Source organism: Macrotis lagotis, chromosome X, assembly GCF_037893015.1.
Source record: "Macrotis lagotis isolate mMagLag1 chromosome X, bilby.v1.9.chrom.fasta, whole genome shotgun sequence".
NCBI lineage: Eukaryota > Metazoa > Chordata > Mammalia > Peramelemorphia > Peramelidae > Macrotis > Macrotis lagotis.
The window spans coordinates 185197989-185211465 of record NC_133666.1 but is presented as its reverse complement, the minus strand read 5'-3'; the positions used below and the strand labels follow the sequence as shown (position 1 = coordinate 185211465).

The following is a 13477-nucleotide window of genomic DNA, read 5'->3' as shown; positions in this document are numbered from 1 at the left end:
AAATAGTGAGACCTTCTCAGTAGTTGATGTCCTTGGTTGAGTTGAACCTCAATGTGGCTATGTTTGATTGCTCCCTAGACCTTGTTTATCTAATCTGTTCCATTAATATACTTGTCTATTTTTAATTAGTACCAAATAGTTTTAGAAGATTACTGCCTTATATTTGGGGGGGGGTTGTACAAGAATCAGGAAGGGCTTCATGTAGTACATAAGCTTTATTTCAAAGGACAACCAAGGGTTTTTCAATGGCAAAAGTGAGGGAGTATTTTATAGGAATGAGGCACAGCCAAGTAGGAAGACAGAGAAACTGGAGATAATATGTTTATGTGTTTGACTAGATTACAGAATACAAGGAGGGGAAGGAATATAGAAGACTGGAAAGATAGGAAGGGAATATATTGCAAAGAGATTTAATTATCAGAATAATTTGTGTTTTCTCTTTGAGTCAATAGACAAGTCCTGGAGTTATTTTGCTTGATTAGGGAGGTGAAATGGTCAGATGTGACTTGCCCAGAGTTATACATAGTACTTAATAAACATTTAATAAATATTTGCTGAATGAAATACAGAGCTTTCTCAGTATGATTACCCTTTATATGTTTGAAGCTATAGATACAGTCAAACTTTGACATGGGACCACTCTAGAGTCACTCACTGGATTGAGGGCTCTCACAAGTTACTTCATCAGTAACCTCTTCTAAATTCAGCATCTGCACTTTCAGAGGAGAAAAAAGGGTGAAATTCATGCATGCAACTTATGTGTCCTAAAGAGATTCCATACAGCTGACTGAGGCTTCAGGAAAATTGGAGCTAGGAGATGCTGTGATTCTCCATCTGTGTTGAGAATGTGGTAGTAGTATGGCAGTTCCAAAGATGATTTCTTAGCTTTCCCCTTTTTGTATAGAAAAAGTTACATCTCTGACATGTGAGAGATGATCTTTCCTTTTAGGGGTAACCAGGATGATAATTGGTGAGAAGCAAGATCTTATCTATTATCTCTGCTTTCAGATGTACTCTTTGGGATCTTGGCAGTAATTTCTTAAGGGAATGCAAATATGCAATAGGAATAATTCCCCTTTTACTCAACGTTACCTAACATGGAGGATGTAGTATCCTATATATGACCTAAAAGACTAGAGATACATATGGATACATTTACGAAACTCTAATTAGGGAAATGAGTAGATTTTCTTGGCTAGTTTCAGGAATGAATGGAGCCATTTAGAAATTGTTTCTGTGTGTTTGTGTGTGTGTGTGTGTGTGTGTGTGTGTGTGTGTATAAAAACACAATGGGCCTAAGTTTTTCCAGAGAATTCTGTCTTAAAAGTTGTATTTGGCCTTAAAGCAGACAAGCCTTGGGATTTTTTTTTAATCAGGTGATGATCAAAGGTGATGCTAATAACTTTTCGCTTTGGGATCTACCTGTGAAGCTAACTCACATTTTGTATGGGAGGGAGGAATAAACTTTCAATAGCAAAAGATCTTAACATGGAAATGAAAGCCTCAATTATTAATGAACAAATATGCATGTCTGTCAAGCAATAGAAATTCATTTGCATTTCCCAAAGGAAGGCTAGCACTTGCAGTTACAAAATTCTAAGAAGTTAGCAAATCTTTATACTCAGCATAAGAAAGGTTATAGAAATCATAAAACAGATACTATAAAAGCCTGCAGATTCAGCAGTCATTTTTTAAAGGGCCCTACAGCAAGTTTTGCTTGATTTTCACCTCCCTTGCTTCTTTTACACTAAATTTTGCTGATTATGTTTTAGCAAAGTGCTACATTCAAATGTGAATGTAGGTATTATGCATTGTGGCTATAGCTGGGCACTATGCATCTTTCCATGTAACTTAGAATGCGGTTTGATTTTTTTGGTGGACATTCTTGTCTCATCGTGAATTTATCCACTAAAATTTCAAGTCTTTCATAGGAACTGCTGTTTAGCCATAACTTTCCTGCCCTATTTTTGAAGAGTATAGAACTTCAATTTATTCATATTAAATTTTTTATAGATTCAGTCCCATTATGCTAGCTGATGAAGAAGATCATTTGGATCTTCACTGTCATTCAGTGTATTGATTATTCCTACTTTACCCTTGCCTTAGCTCAGATCATATCATCAGATATTTGAACATTATGATATATAAACCATTTTTCAGAATGTTGGTAAAATGCCAAAGAAAATGGGACCAAGAATACATCCCTAGGATACTCATTGAAGATTTCCCTTTATCAACTAATAACCATCAACTTATTAATGATTTTTTTCAGTGTGCATCATTTTATCAGTTTGAAATTCATCTTACTGAGCTATTATGCAGTCTCCATTGCTGTAGCAAGGATAGTATCAGAAACTATATTGTATGCTATCCACCTCCAGATAGAAAACTGATGGATTCTGGGTACAGATTGATTCTTTATTTTTCTTGTGCCCTGCCCCCCAAAAACATGGTTAATGTTGAATAGGTTTTGCATAACTTCATATGTTTAATTGGTATCACATTTCTTGCCTTTTCGATGTGTGAGGGAGGCATGAAGGGAGGGAAAGAATTTGGAACTGAAAAAAAAATTTTTGAAAAAGGGGAACAAATTAGAAATTTTATTATGCTCTGCTGAAATACAATATTATTTCCATATTTCCAAGATCTTTTGTCTAGCTAATCTGTCAAGAAAAACAAAAAGGTTAAGCTGGAATGACTTTTTTTATTCTTATGTGAGGTTGATTAGTGTGTTGTTTGCTGCAGTAGTTTCTTGATAAAACCTTGCCCCTTTTAAATTCCCTTTTCTATCAAAAAACCCCATGCAAAACCACTTTTAAAAATGAAACAGCATATCCAACATTCTGTTCCCTTAGTTTCCCCACTTCTCTCCCTAAAACAGGAAAGGCTTCTCATCTGTTCCTATTGATCACTGTAATTAAGATGAGTTTGTATTTTAGTTTGTTTTTATTTACATTGTTGTCATCATATTTTTGGGGGGGTTTCATTTGCTTCACTCAGCACCAGTCTGAGTGTTCATAGTCATCTTTTCTTATAGTGCAGTGGATTACAGTTATATACCACAATTTATCTATTCATCAGGCACTCTTTGTTTCTCATTTTTTGCTAATACTAAAAGTATTATTATGAATATTTTGATATTATATACTGAGGCTCTGCAATGAGACCTATTCTTTTTTCAAGGTGACATTAATATTTTTATGTCTATCATTGCTTAATAAATGCTCTTCACAATAGGATCCCTCCCCCACTTTGTAATAAAATACAGTTAAGAAAAAGAGATTAACACATGGACCCAACTGATACATACTTCCTTCATTATCTTTAGTTTATTATTTTCTCTACTAAGAGGTGAGACGTCTATTTGTTCATCAATCCAGGGTCAGAATTGGTTGTTGCAATTATCTGAGTTCTATTTAGTGTTATTTTCCTTTTCATTATTGTGGTTGTTGTTTATATATTCTCTTGGTTTTGGTTGCTGGAATGTGAGAAAGAGTGCTTTTTTAATTCTGACTTCAAGGTAATAATTTAGCATTCCAAGTTTTCTTAAAAAGTCACTTTATTTCTTAAAGCATGAGAGGTAACTTTTGTATTATTGCTGCTTCAGTATTGAATGCTTCAGAGATTACTTTGGGGAGGGGGGAGGTACTGTGTGCTAAAACAGTCGATTATTTTTGTACTTCTGGAAATGAAATTCATCTTGTCAGGGTTCCAGACAGACTTCTTTTATTCTAATTTTTGCGCTGAGCAGCTTGTGTTATAGAAAAGCTCTACATTTAAATCTGAATTTAAGTATCATACAGTTTGGGTATATCTTTGTCTTTCTCATAGAAGTAGCAAATTGTATCTTAAAATTATTCCATCTATTACAAGAATCATTATTTCTGGTATGGAGTAATTTTAGACCCTTAACAGAGGACATACAAAAAAAAAACTAATTTCTAAAATAGTTCCAGAGAGTAGTCATATATTAGATAGGGTTTGTAATATGTCCAACTCTGAGATCCTGTGATTTGATGAGATCAAATTAAGTGAATTAATTTGAATTGAAAAACTAAAAATTGAAGCACCAAAAATCACTCAATTTCAGATTTGGAAGGAACATCAGAAATTGTAACTAAAGAAAAAATTATTCTACAAAATATTCAGCATAGTGGTTATTATAGCTTTTGCTTGAAGACTTCCAATAAGGGAAACCTTCCCCATCTGTCCCACAAGAGACCATTCCCCTTTTTCAGAGCTCTATTTATGTCAGATTTACATTTTGTACCCATTGCTCCTAGCTTTGTATTCTGGGATCCAGAACAACAAGTAATCCCTCAACACTTGTCAGCCCTTCAAATACTCTACAACAGCTACAATATCTACTTTTCCATCTCCAGATTTTTTTTTTTAGTTTTTTGCAAGGCAGTGGGGTTAAGTGTCTTGCCCAAGGCCACACAGCCCATCTCCAGATTTAACCACCAAATTTTTATCTTATCAATGACCTTCATAAAATATGGTGCCCAGAAGTAAATGCGCTATTCCAATGTGCTTTGACTAAAGAAGGGATATAGTTGGCAATATCACATTCATAACTTTAAATACAATGTTCTATCACCATCCACCACACCCATACCCATACCTTTCTTTTTGTGCATTTTTTTTATTTTTCCATTTTAAAAAAATAATGCATGCTTTAATATGCCATTTACTAATGTTCTACCACAGTCTCTAATCCAAGTGAAAGAATATCCTTTGTGATGAGTAAATAATTTTAAGAGAGAACTCAGGGGAGCAGGTAACCTAATACAAGCAAACATAGAGACATTTCTAATAGCAGAAATATAGAAAAAACAAGGAGGAAAACCTAAATTCAGAAAAAAATGATCAGTTTTATTATCAGTGGGATTCATGAATCTTATTGATGGAGGAGAATGGTTATTCTATTTGCTTTCTGTGAATGGTTTAATAGCAGCCCATAACATGAAATTCAGCATATGAAACATTAAGATGCTCTTAGTAAGGGAAAACAGACTTTTTAAAAACCATGTCTGGGGCATCACAAGGCAGGCTTGCAATTATGTAAAGTTGCTTATAGAACTGCTAAATGTAAAAAGCTTCCCCTCTGCAGTGTTTGTTCATCTGGAAAAGCCCTCAATATATTTAAATTCCTACTTCATATGACTTTGAGTTAGGGGGAAGGTCAGGGAAATGTCATAGAACCACTTAACCCTAGTTAAAACAATGACAACCAATATTACTTAGGAGTTTTTTAAGCAACTCAGAAAGAAAATGAGTGTGAGGGGTGGCTAGGTGATGCAGTGGATAAAGCACTGGCCCTGGAGTCAGGAGTACCTGGGTTCAAATCTGGTCTCAGACACTTAATAATTACCTAGCTATGTGGCCTTGGGCAAGCCACTTAACCCCATTGCCTTGCAGAAACCGTTAAAAAAAAAAAAGAAAGAAAATGAGTGTGAGATTGTGGTACTGATTTCACTTCCCTCATCTGCTGCTTGAGCTCCATACTGTGATATGGGATCTCCTATGAGAACGTTGAATTGGCTCTATACTATGGCATCTCATGAAGATGGAAATGTCCTGATTTCTCTCTCAACATATTCAGTTTAGATCAATGTATAGCATGGAAACAATGTAAAGACTAACTGCCTTCTGTCGGGGCGGGGGGGGGGGGGGGGAGGAAGTTAGATTTGGGGATAAATTATAAAATTCAAAAATAAATAAATTTATATAACAAAAAAGATGTAAGTATCCTCAGGGCTTCCATATCTCTCAACTGTTAGCCTTAGTACTTATATAGAGACCTTCATGAAGCTATTATTGTTTGAGGTATTAAGTTCTTTGTTTTTCAAATCAATTCCTTTAAAATAAATAGGCCTCATGCTACCCTGTCTTAGTTCACTCTAGAGAAGAAACTGGGTTTATTTTTTTATTTAAAACAAAAATGCCAGTGCCACCTACAGTAATTGCCATGAATGGTTTCATTTGCTGATAATGTTAAGTAGGAGAATTTGTCCATATGTTTGAAGATTTTTGAGATCATTTAAACACCAAATTTAATTTTTCTCTGTAAGTGGATGAAGCAGGAGAGGTAGACTTTAAAGGAGCTCATTTGCATACATATAAAATGCTGGTTAAATAGTTATTCAAATCAGGGGAAGGGGAAAAAAGAACAAGTTTGGGGTAAAACAATTTCAATTTTCTCAGTAAAGAATGAGGCAAGGGGCTGAAGAGAAACTGAATTGGGGGGGCAATAAGGGGGAAGTGATAAGGAGAAAAGGGAAGACTTGGAAGAGCCACTGTGGTGTGATGGAAAATTAAGAGATCTTTCTTCTTGTTTGGAGATGGGAAGCAAATTTAGAGTTGGGCAACTCTAACCTTTCTCTATCTTCTCTATTCCCTTCTCCAAACAGCAATCCTATCTCATCTTTTATTTTACATTTTTCCCCAATATAGTTTTTTAAACTTATTTTAATAGAGTATTTCTAAATTCTCTTCCCATCCTGTGAAATTTATTTTTCTTTGCAGTTTGAAGTAATTGTATTAAATTGTTCTCTTAATTCACTCAGCGTTAGTTCATGTAAATTCTCTTGGGTTTGTCTGAAACTTTTCCTTTCATAATTTCTTATAGTGTCAGAATTTTGCCACTACAAAAAGTGCTGCTATAAATACTTTTTGCACATATAGATCCTTTTTATTATTTTTGTTTTTAGGGTATATAGCTAGTAAGTTATATTGCTGGATCAAGTTATATTGCTGCATATTTAAATAATTTTAAGGGTTTGGTTCCAAATTATTTTTCACAATGCCTGGACCAATCCATAGCCCCTACAAAATGAATCCCTGAATCTGTTTTTCCTGCTATTCTTCAAACATTCTTCATTTTCCTTTTTTTTTTGTTATCTTGCCAGTCTGAATGCCATGAATGCCTTTTTACTTGCAAATTTTTTAAATCTAGAAAAGATGTGTAGAATGCAAAAAAAAGTCTGCAGTTTAGTCCATTAAGTGACTTAAATTTGAGATTTCTATACATGGCCTTTTCTTTTGTTGGGAAAAAAATATTCTGATTACTGCAGTTATTTGACTGTATATTTTGATGTTTTAGAGATGGAGGGTTTGCAATATTGTTGACTCCTTTTTCCTTTCCCTTCCTTTCTTATAGGTAATTTTGGTGCCCCTTTCCAATGCCAGACAATACATCATGACCACATCTGTAATGAGGACAGTGACAAGGTGAGGTCTGTGTAAATGGCTGCTTGGATGAAATGTATGATGCCCTAGTTTCTATTTTATTCATATGTATATATATATATATATATATATATATATATATATATACACACACATATACATATACATATATAAAACCGAGTAGTGAGCATCTGCCTAAAGGATGAAAATGAAGGGATGAGGAAGGAATTACTGGCATCTTATTTAGCTCCTTGCCTGTTTGTCAGCTATTCCAGAAAATCTGATTTTTAAGGGATAAATAGAATTCCTCCTGTGTCCTTCATCATTGTCATGTTATAAACTATCTTAAGGGAACTACCTTAGAATTATTTTGATGTAGGGTTATTTTTCATATATCATTTGCCCTTCTAGTGTGGAAAACTATTTCTAAAATCTGTTATTACATAATTGGAGATAACCTTCAAGGTTTTCTTTTTTAATTTAAATTTTTTATTGTGGAATTCTACATTGACAACTATGATAAATACCTCTTTGTACAAAAATAAAGCAGAAAAAAATTTGTATATGAAACTATGACCTTCTATTAGGTATAGGGTATGTTTGTGTATGTATTTTAATAATGTATATAAAACTTCCTTGCTTCTGTGTACCCTCTTCTGAACTTCTTTCTCTTCTCTTCAGGGTATTTTAAATTATTTTCTTGGTGTTCTTTTAAAAAAATTTTTTGTATCATTATCATAATCCAGCCACTCTTTCCAAAGTTCTTAAAGTATTAAAAAACTCTTACTTGTAACAAATATGCAAAACAACTGACATATGGACCATGTCTAAAAATGTATCTTCAGTCCACTTCCTCCTGCCCAAGAGATGGATAACAGGATTCATCATCAGTATTCTGAAGTCATGATTGATGTTTGTACTAATTAAATTTCTAACATCTTTTCCTTTTTCAATGCTGTACTCAATATCAGTTCATTTAAGTCTTTCCAGCTTTCTCCAAATCTGCCCATTTTGTCATTTCTCACATAATTTATAAATTATTTTTTCCAATTAATGGAAACTTTGTTTCCAGTTCTTTTTCACTACAGAAAGACCTGCTATAAATGTTCTTGTACATATAGAAGAAAAAAATAAAAGAGGGAAAAAAATAATTTTTTTTAAGGCAATGGGATTAAGTGATTTGCCCAAGGTCACAGAGCTAGGTAATTATTAAGTATCTGTGGTCAGATTTGAACTCAGGTACTCCTGACTCCAGGACTGGTGCTCTATCCACTGAGATATCTAAGTGCCCTCAAAATTAACATTTTTAAACACTTTTCCTATGTGCTAAGCTTTTTACAATTATCTCACTTTCTCCTTGCAACAACCCTGGGAGATAGATACTATTAGTTATCCCGTTTTACAGTAGGATAATGGCTAAAATTAAGTGACTTGTCCTGGGTTACACAGATAGCATGTATCTGAATCAAGATTTGAACTCAGGTCTTTTTGACTCCCAAGTCCTGTTTGTATTCACAGAATCACCACCTCTGTTTTTGATTTTTAGGTATGTATGTAGTATAATAGTATAATTTTCAGTGAATTAAAAGTTAGATACATTTTAGTGGAAATAGTTAAAGACTATTTTCCTGAATAGTTGAACTAATTCACAGTTCCACCAATAGTGGATTAGTACACTTTTCTTTCCCCAGCTCCTGTTGTAGCACTTTTCATTTCTTTTCTTTTCTCTTCATTCTCTTTTCAGTCTGATAGATTTGGTTAATTAGAACTTCAAATTTGTTTTAATGTGTTTTTTTCTTATTACTGTGTGATTTGGAGCATGTTTTCATAAAATAGGAAGAATCAATATTTAAAAATCAATATTTAGATAATACATTAAAATTTGCAAAGTACTTTGCAAATGTATAATATCTACTTTGATCTTTACATGTGCTATTGATTTTGTTTATGTGAAAAGTTTTCAGTTTGATGTAATCAGTATTGTCCATTTTATCTCTTGTGATCTATATCACTTGTCCTTTATGTATACTTGTTAAAAAGCAACTAGGTGGTGTATCAGATAGAGTGCAAGTTCTGGAGTCAGACAGACTCATCTTTGCGAGTTCTGATTTGGTCTCAAACTTTTATTAGTTGTGTGACCCAAGGAAATGTCAAACCACTCCAGTATCTTTGCCAAGAAAACCCCAAATGGGGTCATAGAGCAGACAGAACATCTTCCTTTGTCTTCCCATTTGCTTATGAGAGGAGAGTTCCTTTTACATTTAGATCATATATCCATCTGGTGCTTAATATGATAGATACATAATGTGAGCTATTTGTCTAAACCTAATTTCTGCCATACTATTTTCCAGGTTTTCTAAGCAGTTTTTAATCAACTACTAAATCTAATGCTGATGGTTGAGATGCTTGTGTTTATTGAACACTAAGTTACTGTGACTGATTGCTTCTGGAGCTTATTTACCTAATATGTTCTACTAATTAACTTTTGTAATTTTTTTAAACTGATACCAAATAGTTTTTGTGATTATTGCTTTGTAGTATAATTAGGTATTCAATATTACTAGATCTCATTGTATTCTCATTTCCCCCCCCTGTATTTCCTTTGAAATTCTTGATCTTTAGCTAGATAAATTTTGTTATTATTTTTGCCTAGTTCTATAAAGTAACACTTTGGAAATTAGATTGGTTTGGTATTAAAACTATATATTAAATTTAGGAAGTGATGTCATTTTTATTATACTAATCTAGCCCAACCTTGAGCAATTAATCTCTCCAATTATTTGTCTTCATTTCTTTCTATAAATAATTATTTTGTATGTCAATTCACATAATATCTTTATGTATTTTGGTTTGTGTAATTATTTTGAATCCAATTTCTTTTTCTTCCTGTTATTTATTTTTGGTGATATACAGAAAAAGTAGATGTTTTATGAAGTTATTTTAAATCCTTCTGGTTTATTGAAATTTTTAGATAATTTTATTTCTCTTTTTATTTAAACCTAAGCTTATTTCTTCAATTTCTTTGTTGGCATTATTGTTTTAGCTAAAAGTTCAAGAACAATATCAAATAACACTGAACATCTTTGCATTCATTACCTCTGATCTTACTAGAAAGGCTCCCAAGGCTTTTTCTCTTTTAGGTAAATTAAAGAATGTTTTTGTTAAATACTGTTATCTATACTAAGGAAAAATCCATTCATTTCTGTTTCTAACATATGAGATGTTATATTTCGTCAAAAATCTATTCTGAATCTGTTGATCATGATTTTCTAATTTTTAGCTTTTGTTGCTATAATATGATCTCTGATCTTGAAACTTTTCCTAACATTGAATACATTCTTTATTCTGGACATAATTTTAAATGATCATATCATATAATCTTTTTAGTTTATTGCCAAGTCCCTTTGCACATTTAATTCAGTATTTTTCTATCAAGTTTAATGAGAATTATTGGTCTATTTTCTCTCTTTGCTTTCTCTCACTCTGGCTTAGATCTCGGGATTGTGTCTCACAGAAAGAATTTGGTAGGATTCCCTCTGTTTTTTGCAAATAGCCGTATGATTGTGGGGTTCTTTTTCCTTTGAACATTTGATAGAATTCACTTGTTCATTTGTATGGTCCTGGGGTTTTCTTGGGTTCGGTTTTTTTTTTTCCTTTGAGATCGGGCTATTTTAACTCAAGTTCTTTTATTCATTTGGGCATTTTGTATTTTTGCAATTAATAATTCTTTTTCATTTATTACTCAGTTTTCTTTGGTAAAGTAGATTGAAATAATTATTTTAAACTTCCTTTTCACATGTTCTGATTGCTCCCTTTTAAGTATTGAATATGATTTAATTTTCCTCTTTTAAAGATTAAATAAGCTAAGAGTTTGTTTATTTTCTTAATTTTTAAAAAGCTTAATTTTATTTAACAATTCTTTGGTGTTCTTGGTTTTGTTTTGTTTATCTCTTTAATTTCAGAATTTACATTTCTGTGATAAATTGGGATTTTTCAACTTTTGCTTTTATGGTGTTTTCTTTCAGTTGCATACCTACCTTATTGATTTTTTTCTTTCTTATGTTGATGAAGATTTTTATAAATTTAGTTTTTCCTGAAATGTTTGCTTTCATTGTATACTAGAGGTTTTGGCTATATAGTTTCACTGATAATGTTTTCTTTGAAAGGTTCTATTATTTCTGTGTTCTTTTTTAAAAGTTTCATATTCTTCTTTTAATTTTGTTCACTTAATAATTAAATTCCTTTTTTTAACTACCTTTTTTATTGTAATTTTTATTTCATTGTGGTCAATAAGTTGTGTTTAACATTTCCTTCTTTTGTTTGCATTTTTATGTGATAACATATATAAGGCTATTTTGGGAAAGTTTTTATGCATATCCTTTGATTCTCATTTAGTAATAACCAGTGTTAACATAACTAATTATCAGAAATGTTAAACAGGGCCCTTAATTTCTTTCTTTATATTTCTGTTTAAATTTTCTAGGTCTTTAATGGGACACTTCATTATTTCTCTTTGCAATTTGATTGTCTTTTATTTTTAAGTACTTAAATACTGGGTACCATTTGATACATCTATAAGTGTTACTATTATATCATTATCACTTCATCTTTTTCTTAAATTTCCTTTTTGTGGAATCAAGACTATTCTTGCTTTTTGTTTCATTTGCATGATAAATTCTTCTTCATTCCTTAATCTTTCCTCTATGTGAATCTTTGTTTTAAGTGAATTTCTTTTATAATTGATTTATTTTTGGATTTTGTTTTCATTCCATTCTACTACTCTCCCATTTTTTAAATGAATGATTTCACCTAATTTATATTCACTGTTATGATTTTTTTATCAATCAGTTTAATATTGTTTAACTATATTAAGTACTGGGGATACAAAGAAGCAAAAAACAATATCTGCCCTCAAAGAACTCACAATCTTTTTTAATTGTTATTTTATTTTTCCAAATACATGTTATGAAAGTTTTTCAACATTAATCCAGATGCATATTTATATTTTTAAGTTGCATAATTTCCTTCTACCCCCCCCTTCCCATCCCCTCCCTCAACAGCAAACAGGTGAATATTGCACATATACACATACATACATTTGTGTTAAACATTTTTACAGATTGGTCATTTTCATTATGAGGAATTAGGATTAAAGGCAAGAAGTACATAAGAGAAAATTTTTAGAAAAGTAAATGTAGTATTTATCAGATTCTGAAGGGCTTTTTGGTTTTGTTTTTCTTCCTCTGTATGAGGATAGCATTGCCCACAACAGATTTCCTATGGTTGTTCTAGCTCTCTGAACTGCTGAGAGAAGCCGCATCCATCAAGTTTGATCAGCTCGCAATTTTGGTGTTAATGTGTAGAATGTTCTTTTGGTTCTGCTCCCTTCACTCAGCATAAGATCCTTTAATTCATTTCATGCTTCTCAAGAGTATGACCATTTATGGTTTCTTATAAAACAATAGTATTCCATAATATTCATATACTATAACTTGTTTAACCAATCCCCAATTGATGGGCATCCTCTCAATTTCCAATTCTTTGCCACTACAAAAAGGGCTGCTATGAATATTTTGGAACATGTGGAAGAACTCACAATCTAAAGAGATTAAAAAACAAGTAAACATATATGGACCAATAAGCTCTATACAGGATAAACTGGAGATGGTGGTAGTGGTGGTGGTGGTGGTGGTGGTGGTGATGATGATTTGTCCTTTGTTGTTGAAGAAGACTATGACATTAGAGAGGTAATACCATGATAAGCTTAGTGAATTGGATTTGAGTGAAGGAGTGCTATACTAAGTTACCAATCTTACTTTCTCCTCCAGAATCTTTTGGGTCCATGGATCAGATATGAATCAGGCCAACTGGAGATGCGAGACAATCAATATTGAGTGACTTGCGCAAGGTCACGTTAGCTAATAAGTGTTAAATGTCTGAGATCAGATTTGAAGTCAGGTCCTACTGACTCCAGGGATGGTACTCTATCCATTGTGTCACCTAACTGTCCCTATAGGAGATAATTAACAGAGGAAAGACTTTAGAGAATGAAAAGGAATTGAGAAAGGCTATAGAAGATTGGATTTTAGTTATGACTTAGAGGAAACCAAGGTCAGTAGGAAAAGTACAGCAGAGAGAACATTCGAGATATGGGGGGCAGCCAGAAAGCACCTTGGGCATGAAATGGGTGCCTTGATGGTGAAGCATTCAGAAAGTAAGGTATAAGGTAACCGAAAGGGTGAGAGGGGGTAGGGGGTTAGGTTAGGAAAAAATTTGAATGCCAAAC

At 32.7% G+C, this 13477-nt stretch overlaps 1 protein-coding gene across 5 annotated transcripts in view; it reads left to right on the top strand.

Annotated features, from left to right (window-relative positions):
* Positions 1-13477, top strand: part of RNF38 (ring finger protein 38) — a 242399-nt gene that overhangs the window by 118551 nt on the left and 110371 nt on the right. For all 5 annotated transcript variants that reach the window (XM_074200436.1, XM_074200439.1, XM_074200437.1 and 2 more), the window contains exon 2: positions 7163-7233. In XM_074200436.1, the coding sequence (XP_074056537.1) occupies positions 7163-7233 (71 nt within the window). The remainder of the gene's footprint in view (positions 1-7162; positions 7234-13477) is intronic.